The 13,770-nt window shown below is 41.4% G+C and overlaps 1 protein-coding gene across 1 annotated transcript; it reads right to left on the bottom strand.

The window, feature by feature from the left end:
* Positions 1–4,713: 4,713 nt before the first annotated feature.
* Positions 4,714–5,643, bottom strand: LOC149443214 (olfactory receptor 2T1-like). Its single transcript, XM_089655746.1, has one exon. The coding sequence runs from the start codon at positions 5,641–5,643 to the stop codon at positions 4,714–4,716; it is 930 nt and encodes a 309-aa protein (XP_089511872.1).
* Positions 5,644–13,770: the final 8,127 nt, after the last annotated feature.

The raw sequence follows: 13,770 nt of genomic DNA, 5'->3' as shown, positions 1-13,770 counted from the left end.
CATAGCTGCCTGTAACAGTACAAAAATACCCTCACTATGGCAACTCACCGCAATGCTTACTGAACTGTAGGAATATTGAAATGTTCCAGATCCCAGAGGACAGATAACTGTATCCAGCTATTTTATCTATAATAACAATCAAATAAAGCTATAAAAACACTGACATGGCTTCCCATATTGATAAATGCTTCTCTTCGCCAAAAGACAAATATAATGCTCACCAAACCATCCAAGATAGCATAAGGGATTACCTTCAAGCTAGAAAGCCAACAACCAACTGCAATAATGCATCCAACATACAGTCAGGTCCATAAATATTGGGACATGGACACAATTCTAACATTTTTGGCTCTATACACCACCACAATGGATTTGAAATGAAAAGAACAAGATGTGCTTCATCTGCAGACTGTCAGCTTTAATTTGAGGGTATTTATATCCACATCAGGTGAACGGTGTAGGAATGACAACAGTTTGCATATGTGCCTCCCACTTGTTAAGGGACCAAAAGTAATGGGACAGAATAATAATCATAAATCAAACTTTCACTTTTTAATGCTTGGTTACAAATCCTTTGCAGTCAATGACAGCCTGAAGTCTGGAACACATAGACATCACCAGACGCTGGGTTTCATCCCTGGTGATGCTCTGCCAGGCCTCTACTGCAACTGTCTTCAGTCCCTGCTTGTTCTTGGGGCATTTTCCCTTCAGTTTTGTCTTCAGCAAGTGAAATGCATGCTCAATCGGATTCAGGTCAGGTGATTGACTTGGCCATTGCATAACATTCCACTTCTTTCCCTTAAAAAACTCTTTGGTTGCTTTTGCAGTCTGCTTTCAGTCATTGTCCATCTGCACTGTGAAGCGTCCAATGAGTTGTGAAGCATTTGGCTGAATATGAGCAGATAATATTCCCGAAACACTTCAGAATTCATCCGGCTGCTTTTGTCAGCAGTCACATCATCAATAAATACAAGAGAAGCAGTTCCATTGGCAGCCATACATGCCCACGCCATGACACTACCACCACCATGCTTCACTGATGAGGTGGTATGCTTAGGATCATGAGCAGTTCCTTTCCTTCTCCATACTCTTCTCTTCCCATCACTTTGGTACAAGTTGATCTCGGTCTCATCTGTCTATAGGATGTTCCAGAACTGTGAAGGCTTTTTTAGATGTCGTTTGGCAAACTCTAATCTGGCCTTCCTGTTTTTGAGGCTCACCAATGGTTTCCATCTTGTGGTGAACCCTCTGTATTCACTCTGGTGAAGTCTTCTCTTGATTGTTGACTTTGGCACACATACACCTACCTCCTGGAGAGTGTTCTTGATCTGGCCAACTGTTGTTTAGGGTGTTTTCTTCACCAGGGAAAGAATTCTTTGCTCATCCACCACAGTTGTTTTCCGTGGTCTTCCGGGTCTTTTGGTGTTGCTGAGCTCACCGGTGCATTCCTTCTTTTTAAGAATGTTCCAAACAGTTGTTTTGGCCACGCCTAATGTTTTTGCTATCTCTTTGATGGGTTTGTTTTGTTTTTTCAGCCTAATGATGGCTTGCTTCACTGATAGTGACAGCTCTTTGGATCTCATCTTGGGAGTTGACAGCAACAGATTCCAAATGCAAATAGCACACTTGAAATGAACTCTGGACCTTTTATCTGCTCATTGTAATTGGGATAATGAGGGAATAACACACACCTGGCCATGGAACAGCTGAGAAGCCAATTGTCCCATTACTTTTGGTCCCTTAACAAGTGGGAGGCACATATGCAAACTGTTGTAATTCCTACACCGTTCACTTGATTTGGATGTAAATACCTTCAAATTAAAGCTGACAGTCTGCAGTTAAAGCACATCTTGTTCAATTCATTTCAAATCCATTGTGGTGGTGTATAGAGCCAAAAATGTTAGAATTGTGTCCATGTCCCAATATTTATGGACCTGACTGTATATAGGACTCAATGTGGGGTAATTATCTCATCAGAAAGTAATCCGATCCACCTGTGCCGCCAGCAGAGAGATGAAGAGGCCGCCAATAACGCCAAATGGTGTCGCAATATGGCCACCTCGGCATCTGTGAGGGAGAGCTTCTCCCCCGACATCACACATGTGATTTTGCAGTTCTGGGTAGGGGGTATGCGCGAGCTCCCTACCTGTGCCACCATTCGCGGACTTGGCTGTCAATCACTGGGTCCTGGCTGATAATTACTCGCCGGCACTCGGTGATCGCTGAGTATTACTGACGAGGGAGATAACTGTATGTAAACAATACAGTTCTCTCCCCTGTCAGCTCCTGCACACTGCTTTGTATGGCTCTGCATAGCAGAGCCATACAAAGCAGTGTACTTACAGTTGAAAGCACAGACCCAGCACACAGTTAACCCTTTGATCGTCCCACATTTTAACCCCCTCCTGCCCAGTGCCATTAGTACAGTGTCAGTGCTTTTTATTAGCACTGATCACTGTATTGGTGTCACTGGGGATGTCAGTGACAGTTAGTCAGTTCCCCTCAGTGTCAGAATGTCCACTGTAGTCCCGCTATAAGTCATTGATCACCGCCATTACTAGTAAAAAAAAAAATTCCATTATATACTGCCATTTGTAAATGCTATAATTTTCATGTAAACCACTTAATTTACACGTATTGGCATTTATTTTTTAGCAAAGACATTTTGCCCTTAATTTATGACAAAAAAAATTTTTTTGTGGACATGTTTAATAGCAAAGAGTCAAAAATATTTTTTTTTGTTCTCAAAATTGTTGGTCTTTTTTTGTTTATAGCACAAAAAATAAAAAACACACAGCTGATCAATCTCATAGGGCAGTGGGAGGAGAATGAAAACTCCTCCTACAAGCTTTAACCAGTGCTCAGCTGAACCCTGATAGAAGTCACAAGACTGCTGATGAGAAAAGGGATTTAGCAGTTTATATTTACTTGCATTTCTGTGTACGATGGGAGACCAGATATAGTGAATGCATGGCCCGGGGAGACCAGATATAGTGAATGCAGGGTCCGGGGAGAGCGGATATAGTGAATGCAGGGTCTGGGGGGAGAGCGGATATACTGATTGCAGGGACCGGGGAGAGCGGATATAGTGAATGCAGGGTCCAGGGAGACCGGATACAGTGAATGCAGGGTCTGGGGAGACCAGATATAGTGAATGCAGGGTCCAGGGAGACCGGATACAGTGAATGCAGGGTCCGGGGAGACCGGATACAGTGAATGCAGGGTCCGGGGAGACCAGATATAGTGAATGCAGGGTCTTGGGAGACCAGATATAGTGAATGCAGGGTCCTGGGAGAGCAGATATAGTGAATGCAGGGTCTTGGGAGACCAGATATAGTGAATGCAGGGTCTTGGGAGACCAGATATAATGAATGCAGGGTCCGGGGAGACCAGATATAGTGAATGCAGGGTCTTGGGAGACCAGATATAATGAATGCAGGGTCCGGGGAGACGAGATATAGTGAATTCAGGGTCCGGGGAGACCAGATATAGTGAATGCAGGGTCCGGGAAGACCAGATATAGTGAATGCAGGGTCCGGGGAGAGCGGATATAGTGAATGCAGGGTCCGGGAAGACCAGATATAGTGAATGCAGGGTCTGGGGAGACCGGATATAGTGAATGTGGGGTCCGGGGAGAGCGGATATAGTGAATGCAGAGTCCTGGGTTTAATAACACTTTAAGTGCCTGAACAAGGACCTTCATGGCAGAATCACAACGATGGAATGATCAGTCAATTATTTGTTTGTTAGTATACTGCTTTCAACAGTCAATTCTAACTGTTCAAACAAAAAAACCTGAAGGTGCAAGCTAGAAAATTTTTATCATGCGCGAGCACAACGTCCACTTTTAGTTCAATGTGTAAAGTAATCACAGTGTAGCACAGTGGCTAAATGGTTAGCACTTCCACCTGGCAGTACTAGGGTCGTCAGTTCCGAATTCCAGGCCCCACCTATCTGGACTTTGCATGTTCTCCCTGTGCCTGCATGGGTTTCCTCTGGGAACTCTGGTTTCCTCCCACACTCCAAAGACATGCTGGTAGGATAATTGGATCCTGTCTAAATTGTCCCTAGTATGTGTATGTATGAATGTGAGTTAGGGACCTTAGACTGTACTCTCCTTGAGGGTTAGGGACTGATGTGAATGTATAATATTTTATGTAAAGTGCTGCATAAATTGACGACGCTATTTAAGTACCTGAAATAAATAAAATACAAAAACAAATAAAATAATTCTACTGAAAAATAATAACAAATTGGACTGAAATAACTGAACAGAAAAAAACTTGGAAGATCAGGAGCAAAGAACGACCCTACATTTTCCTCTTCTAGTACATGGCTATGTTTGCCTTTGTCGGTTGAGAATGTTCATACAAGTTAGTACCATTCTCAGTTACTTCATGATACACACAGGGGTGGACTGACAACTCATGGGCCCTCGGGCAATAGGGGATCATGAGGCCCCTGTGTCCTCGCCCACACTCAAACCACACCCAAACAAGCCTATGAAAGGTGCCAGGGGCATCTCATGGGGTCCCCTATTGACCCAGGGCCCTCGGGCAGTGCCCGAGTTCCCAAATGGTCAGTCCACCCCTGGATACACACTTTTGTGGAAAATCGGATGATCGTTTGTTCGATTTTCTAATAGTGTGTACTAGGCACAACACGTATGATTTTAGTGGTTGGGTTTAGATCTGCTTTAACGTTTGGATACATTCATTGCGGAGCATTAACCCCAAGTAGCCTCATCATTGCCCCCTTTACATCTTGATTCTTCAAGCTGTATATTAAAGGGTTCAGCAAAGGTATGATTGTTGTATACAGGACAGTGAAGATCTGTTCCAGGACGTTGTATTTTTCTGATGCTGGTATCATGTATACAGTTGTTCCCGTACAGTAGAAAATTACAATGGCAGTAAGGTGAGAGGAACATGTGGAAAATGCTTTTCTTCTGCCGTCCAAAGACTTAACACTCAATATCACCTTTAAAATTTTTGTGTAAGATGTCAAAATGCACATAAATGGTAAAATTCCAAATAAAACTACGCTTAAATAAATGATACTGTGAAGTAATTCTCTGCCGCCACTTGCAATGTTCATCAGGGCCTTGATATCACAGTAAAAACTATGAATGGTGTTAGAATGGTAGAAATACATTTTGGATGTAGATATGGTAAGCTGAGATGAATTTAAACTTCCACAAAACCATGCCAGATTTGTGAACAGAAAGCACATTCTCTTACTAAGGAGGTGGTGATAGCGCAAAGGATTACAAATCGCAACATAGCGGTCATACGCCATTATCATCAACAGCATATCTTCAGTGGTAGCTACCGTGAATAAAAGGAAGATTTGTATGAAGCACCGTGAGAATGACACTTTGTTGTGTCCAGATACCAACATGTCCATCAGTTTTGGAATAGTGACTGTTATATAGCAAATGTCTACTAAGGATAAGTTAGACAAAAACAAATACATGGGGGTGTGTAAATGAACATCCATGCATATCACGGTCAGTATTGTGAGATTCAGCAGAACTCCTATCAGGTATATTAAAGCAAATACACTAAGTATAAAAGATTTGCTGCCAGCTACGCTGGAGAAGAGTAAAATTTGAAATTCTTTAAATGCTGTAAAGTTATCCATGTTTCTTTTTTGAAATCCTGGAAAATACAAAAAAATTATTTTGGTGAAGCTAAGATTTAAAGGACAAGTCTCACTTTGAACATTTTCATCAGACTGTAAGATATTGAGGGAATTGTCATTTAGACTTAGCAAATGTTTAGGCCAGCAATGGGCAAACTACGGCCCGCGGGCCGTATACGGCCCGGCGGACCTTTTAATCGGGCCCGCGGAGCGTGATAAAAAAAAACACAGCCAGGGCAGGCAAACATTGGCTGTCAGGATGTGTGTAGGCGGGGCAGCGTGACGAACGTGAAGGGAGCTAGGCTCCTCTCACAGTCCGCCCTGAAGACCGGAACGGCGCGGGAACACGGCAAGAGGAACGTGCGGAGCAAAGGTAAGTGAATTGACACAGGGGGGACTTGGCTTACTACTTGGGGGGGAATAGTACTGTGGGGGATGAAATACTATATGAGGGATGAATTAATATGGGGGATGAATTAATATGGGGAATGAATTACTATAGGGGGGATGATTTACTATATGGGGAATGAATTACTATAGGGGGGATGATTTACTATATGGGGGATGAATTACTATGGGGGATGAATTACTATGGGGGATGAATTACTATATGGGGGATGAATTACTATGGGGGATGAATTACTATATGGGGGATGAATTACTATGGGGGATGAATTACTATATGGGGGATTAATTACTATGGGGAATGAATTACTATATGGGGGATTAATTACTATGGGGGATGAATTACTATATGGGGGATGAATTACTATGGGGGATGAATTACTATATGGGGGATTAATTACTATGGGGGATGAATTACTATGGGGGATGAATTACTATATGGGGGATGAATTACTATATGGGGGATGAATTACTATGGGGGATGAATTACTATATGGGGGATTAATTACTATGGGGGATGAATTACTATGGGGGATGAATTACTATATGGGGGATGAATTACTATGGGGGATGAATTACTATCTACTCTTGGTCCGGCCCCCGGGTCCAATATATGAACCCATTGCGGCCCTCAAGTCAAAAAGTTTGCCCACCCCTGGTTTAGGCAGTCAATGCCACATTTAAGAAAGCCAAAATAAAGAAAGAAAATAAAAGTTTGTGAACTTTTTTTTTTTTTGCATACAAACTGTTTATTGAAGGTAATATACAAAAGTTGGAAACTAATTGTATAAATGACAGTCCAGATATGAGACAACAAAAATATGTAAGAATCATGAAATAGAGATAAAGCATCTCATAATGTCATACAGAAAAATCAGTTCAAACAAAAGGCAGGTAATAAAGACCTTGACGGAGATTTCTAACACCCATGTGGTAGTTGAAAACTGGAAATCCCCATAAAAAAAAAGAAGAAAAATAAAACAATTTTCTGGAAAATAGTTCATGTTTAGATCAGTGTCAATTTTGAAGTCAAATTTCGATTTTGTATTAGTCATAGTCTTTTGACTAAAATGCCATTTTAGTTTTAGTTGTATTTTAGGTTTCTGAATTGTTTTAGTTATAGTCATATTTTCGAGGACTAAACTCTCCAGTATCATAAACAAACAAAAATAACGCTTTTTGACAAATAGAAGTGCAACTTTAAAAAAAAAAACCCAAAAAACTGTAAACTCTATTGGCTGTAATGCCATTGCACATATTACCTGCATATAAAAACTTTAGCAGTTCTCTGTTAATAACTAACAGAAGTATCCCGTAACATCTTTATAAATAAAATCAATTTTCGTAAACAAACAAGAATATTTATTTTTGACCACTGTCAATTTCTACATCAAATTTCAATTCAGTTTTAGTCATCTGAGTTTAAACTAATATTTTTTTTGTTTGTTTTCGTCAATGAAAACGTGCAGCTGACAAAAACTATGATGGAAATGTTTTTGTTGATGAAATTAACACTGATTTAGATTCCCAAACCTCCCATGTATCAGAAATGTGAGGCATAGGATCGTGAATCGTGTTAAATATACATTCCATTAACATAGTTTGTGACTGTTTTAAAGGAAAAGTGAAAGTTATGTTTCATTTAAAAGAGGTACACTATATTGCCAAAAGTATTAGGACACCTACCTTTCCACACACATGTCCTTTAATGGCCCCCCAGTCTTAGTCCGTAGGGTTCAATACTGAGTTGGCCCCGCCCTTTGCAGCTATAACAGCTTCAACTCTTCTGGGAAGGCCGTCCACAAGGTTTAGGAGGGTGTCTATGGGAAGGTTGGACCATTCTTCCAGAAGCACATTTGTCAGGTCAGGCACTGATGTCAGGGGAGGAGGCCTGGCTCACAGTCTCCGCTCTAATTCATCCCAAAGGTGTTCTATGGGGTTGAGGTCAGGACTCTGTGCAGGCCAGTCAAGTTCCTCCACCCCAAACTCACACATCCATGTATGGCTGCCTCAATCAGTGCTGCTCCTAAAACCAAACCCGTTGATGTGTTTGCCCTGCCTATTGGGTCTTAGTCATAGAGACTAATATATGTCTTAGATATGACCAAACCCCAATGGGTTGAGTGTAACACACTGGTTTGCAGAGCAGTGCCCCACATGGAAGAAAAATATATTTGAAATATAATTAAAAAATATTCTTCCCAAATATATTGCCATATATTTTGGCCATATTCAATATATTTCAAAATATATTTATATATATATATTGCATGTTGAAGTGCGTTATTATTAAAAAATATATGAAAAATACTTTTAAAAATACATTTCAAATATACTGTATGTCTTTAAAAATAAAAATCTAAATTTTTGGAATGCATTTACAAATATATGTAAAAATATACGTATATTAAAATGAATTTTTTGTTAAAAAAAAATCTGAAGAATATATTTAAAAAAAATCCTTCTAGTTCAACCTTTGTGTGTGTTCCTTTGTGACCTAAAATTTTTGGGGTCAGGAGAATTCTTGATAATATTATAAGGATAATCCCTGAAAATATTTTGTGTATTTTACAGCTATATTACACTTTCTTGCTATATCTATTATTTTGTACAATTGTGGGTGAGATAATAATGGTAAATAAATAAATAATGATAACAGTAATAATGAACAGGGATGCCGTGTTCTGTATGCATTTCTAGCTTTAATTATATCATCTTGACCGGAGTGTTCCTCTAAGCATGTTAAATGACACAATTATAATACTTTTATATCAAGCATCAGGCCATTTCATCAATTAAATTTTAAGAGCATTAATGCAGAATGCCAGTTTCTAACTTACGGAATTTTATATTACAAATATAGTTACATTTAAAAAACGTATTCTGTATTTCTTTTATTGTTTTGCTAGATAACTGTTATAGGGCATTTCCACCACTCCACCATCACTTTCCTTGGTCCCAATCGGAAAATGTCAAATGTAATAAATATAGTTGCTTCACGCATACCTTTTGGAAACTGGTTCAGAAAATCACTGTTTTTATCAGTGCAGACACAGAAACAAAGAAGGAATATGGGTGATTTATATTAGATCTTGTACACTGTTAAGACACGAAACATCATCAGGGAATAATGAATATGTTCTAAAATGCATAATTACAGGAGTAGTCCCCTGAGTCATATTATTGTTATATATTTTTGTTGTATTCAATGTGGACTTGATGTAATAAGGTTAGCATTGACATGAGAAATGCATTAGGCCACTAAAAGAACAAAAAGTAAAACATTTTGTGTATATTGCAACCAAAAGGTGACTTCTTCAGGAGCTTCTAGAGAAATCAACTTATGGAGGCATTTAGTGACTTGTCATGTTATATCCAAATTCTGCCCCTTTGGGGATTATTTCTGAACACTTATTGGAAAAAGACTTTGTTCTTTGCAGGAGTCAGGTTTTCCATTTTGACTGCGCTTGTGTATCTCTAAAAACATTTTTTTTGCCTTTCTGAATGATGTGTTTTACATATTAGAAGCATTGCCATTTGCTCACTGAATACATCCGTTCTCAGTAGATCTTCTTTGACTGTACCCCTTTAAGACCGTCCCACTGCCCAATTTGTCCACATCCACCATTTGGTGCCGTGAAACTAATCTGATAATTCGCCACCATAGCAACAAATCAACAATCTTCCAAATTTTGCCTTTGAACTGTGTTCAGGTGGAGGGTTAGAGGGGCCAATAATGAGTGTTTTATTATGTGGCAGCCCTCTCCCTCTAAAGTCAAGGTTCCCAGCAGCATTTTGTTAGAATGTGTGGAGACTTCCAGTAGATAGGGACATTTTGATTGCAGAGAAAGATTTATTTATTTCAGGTACTTATACAGTTCTGTCAATTTATGCAGCACTTTACATATATATTGTACATCCAGTCCCTAACCCTCAAGGAGCGTACAATCTAAGATCCCTAACTCACAATCATATACTAGAGTCAATTTATACAGGATCCAATTCACCTCCCAGCATGTCTTTGGAGTGTGGAAGGAAACCAGAGGACCTGGAGGAAACCCACGCAGGCACAGGGAGAACATGCAAACTCCAGGCAGGTGGTACCGTGGCTGGGATTTGAACCAATGACCCTAGTACTGCCAGGCAGGGGTGCTAACCATTACCCACTGTGCTGCCCTAAGATAGCTGCTGTTTTAGAGTGCTGCTAATCTGTGCTAAATATACCACTATACAATGCAGTACTATTAAAGTATAACTAAAGGGAAAACTTTTTTTGATTTTGGATAGGGTAGAGAGGGATTAGAACACCTGTTAGGTCACTAATGCTGGCGCCAAAGGGGCTATTTAAACTGGCTGCAGTAAATGTCTCATTGCTGTGTCGTCTTATCCCTGCTTGTGTTCCCTGATTCCTGAGATTGACTCCTGATACTGAACCGGCTTGTTTCTGACCACTGCTTGACCGCTACCTGCCCTGACCTCTGAAAGGGTTAACTGTGTGCTGTGTGTGTTTTATTAGGGAAACATGCTGCTGTGTATTTCTCTGCTGTGAAGAGAAATACACAGCAGCATGTTACTACTGGCTGGAGAGAGACCTGTGTTGTCTACACACAGGTTTCTCCCCTGTCACTGTTCCTCGGCAATTGCCAGTTGCCGGCGGGGAATCTCCGGCTATCCCGGTGATTGACATCTGTAGCCACCAATAACGGTGCTGGTAGGGCGTCATAAATACATGATTTTGTGCAGCCCTGTACTTTTGCTATAGGGTGGTGAGGAAGCTGTTAAATTGCACGTAAATAAAATATTTATTCTGAATAATTTCTTTTTTGTGGGACACCAAAACTGCACTTGAAAAGGCTTAGCAGTCTGAAAACAAAAATGCAGACTTTCCAATAAGAGCGACCTACGTCAATAGAGCACAAACCAAGGGTACCATTCATACATTAAAATATATCATGTGATATCAAACAGATACATTTAGAATTTATTTAAAAAAAATGATTGGCACACATTCCTATTAGATTATGCCAAGACACTGTTTTACAAAGACTCTGTTACACAATATGCAAACTAATACAAAATAATCAAAAGCACTTTTTAAAAAACAGGCCTCGTTGGCAAGACAGACAAAAGTGTATGTATAGAATTTTGTTCCTTCTTGAAAATTCCGTTGTTCAATGCATCACACGTTAATCTGCCTAGAGAGTATTTTTCACATAACATTCGTTGTTAGATAGCTTAAAGCAGGGGTGTCAAACTGGCGGCCCTCCAGCTGTTGCCAAACTACAAGTCCCATGAGGCATTGCAAGATTGACAGTTACAAGCATGACTCCTAAAGGCGGAGGCATGATGGGACTTGTAGTTTCGCAACAGCTGGAGACCCGCCAGATTGACACCCCTGGCTTAAAGTCACTGTATGATGGTTCTGTAAATATTTTTAATGTATTATTTATTATGGCTGGACTGCATAAACCTTGGATTTTAAGTAATATCCTTTATTAGCTAATTAACCTCTTGGTGCCGGCCAAACGCAAATGTGTGGCCTCCCGGCGTCTGGCCCTAGATGCTGAGCGGCCGCACATTTGCGTTCTATTAAAAAAAATATATGCGCTGAGAGCGTGCGCCCAGCGTGCTCCCAGCACACACGGTCGGTACTCTCCTCTTTCGATCAGGACCTTTCCCGATCATGTGACCGCCATGACAGGTGCCTCCTGGCTTCTGGAACCCTTAAAGGGCCGGGAGGCGCCAGCGCCAAGGGGTTAAAGTTGATAAAGACTTTGCGATTTTTAAGATCCTTTGGACAGGATTTATAAACCTTGTGAAGGCACCTAAGAAATCCCAAAATTTGAATTTTTAGTCATTTAAATTAGCCAATAAATGTATTACTTAAATTTCAATGTTTCGGCATTATTCAATGACCAACAGGGTAGAGAATACTACTGTTGTTATGGCTGGACTAAAATATTAATACTTTTTATTTTGTCAGGAAATAAGAAATACTGTCAACCTTTTCAATATGGAGGAACCCTTTTTCAAGTGACCACCAATCTCCAGACTGAGCCATAGGCATGCACATGCTTGTTTTGGTGTGTATTGCTACAGAGTTTTTTTTTTCCTTGGGAGAGTGCATGTGATCAGCACAGGACCAATCAGCACTGTCAAGACAGAGGTCAGGGGTTCTGCATCCTCCTAAAGCAGAATGAAAACTCCTCCTACAAGCTTTAGCTAGTGTTGGGCTGGACACTGATAGAAGTCACAAGACTGCTCTAACTGCTGCTGATGAGAAAAGGTATTTAGCAGTTAATATTCACTAATATAATTGCACTTCCATGTTCTGTGTACTGTGGGAGACCAGATATAGTGAATACAGTGTCCGGGGAGACTGGATATAATGAATGCAGGGTACGGGGAGACCAGATATAGTGAATGCAGGGTTCGGGGAGACCGGATATAGTGAATGCAGGGTCCGGGGAGACCGGATATAACGAATGCAGGGTCCGGGGAGACCAGATATAGTGAATGCAGGGTCCAGAGAGACTGGATATAGTGAATGCAGGGTCCGGGGAGACCAGATATAGTGAATGCAGGGTCCAGGGAGACCGGATATAGTGAATGCAGGGTCCGGGGAGACCGGATATAACGAATGCAGGGTCCGGGGAGACCAGATATAGTGAATGCAGGGTCCAGAGAGACTGGATATAGTGAATGCAGGGTCCGGGGAGACCAGATATAGTGAATGCAGGGTCCAGGGAGACCGGATATAGTGAATGCAGGGTCCGGGGAGACCGGATATAACGAATGCAGGGTCCGGGGAGACCAGATATAGTGAATGCAGGGTCCAGAGAGACTGGATATAGTGAATGCAGGGTCCGGGGAGACCAGATATAGTGAATGCAGGGTCCGGGGAGACCGGATATAATGAATGCAGGGTCCAGAGAGACTGGATATAGTGAATGCGGGGTCCGTGGAGACAAGATATAGTGAATGCAGGGTCCGGGGAGACTGGATATAGTGAATGCAGGGTCCGGGGAGAGCGGATATAGTGAATGCAGGGTCCGGGGAGACTGGATATAGTGAATGCGGGGTCCAGGGAGACCGGATGTAATGCATGCAGGGTCCGGGGAGAGCAGATATAGTGAAAGCAGGGTCCAGGGTGAGTGAATATAGTGAATGCAGGGTCTGGGGAGACCAGATATAGTGAATGCAGGTTCTGGGGAGACCGGATATAGTGAATGCAGGGTCCGGGAAGACCAGATATAGTGAATGCAAGGTCCGAGGAGACCAGACATAGTGAATGCAGGGTCCAAGGAGACCAGATATAGTGAATGCAGGGCCTGGGAGACCAGATATAGTGAATGCGGGGTCCAGGGAGACCAGATATAGTGAATGCAGGGTCCGGGGAGACCAGATATAGTGAATGCAGGGTCCAAGGAGACCAGATATAGTGAATGCAGAGTCTGGGGTTTAGTAACACTTTAAGACAGCTTTTCATATTTTCCAGTTCCCCCTTACCTCCTGCAGCCTGTTATTTACAGAACTCAGTAGCTCAGGCTGAAAAACACACATAAGTGAATAGGTAAGAGCAAGAATCCTCCTCCTCCCTCTCCCTGAGTATAACACCATCTAAGGTTTCAGTGTTGCTTACCTTGCCTGAAAAGACACAGCCACTTCTGTGTAAAAAACACAACAACCCATAGTGATCAGAGAATCAACTTCTATATATTA

Source organism: Staurois parvus, unplaced genomic scaffold, assembly GCF_062004578.1.
Source record: "Staurois parvus isolate SC_StPar_1 unplaced genomic scaffold, SC_StPar_1.0 ptg000867l, whole genome shotgun sequence".
NCBI classification, from domain to species: Eukaryota; Metazoa; Chordata; class Amphibia; order Anura; family Ranidae; genus Staurois; species Staurois parvus.
The sequence above is the reverse complement of the archived record's forward strand: the minus strand, read 5'-3'. Positions and strand labels throughout refer to the sequence as shown.

Bases quoted from the DNA above. Each gene is read 5' to 3' on its own strand.
- LOC149443214 (XM_089655746.1), bottom strand. From the start codon at position 5,643: ATGGATAACTTTACAGCATTTAAAGAATTTCAAATTTTACTCTTCTCC.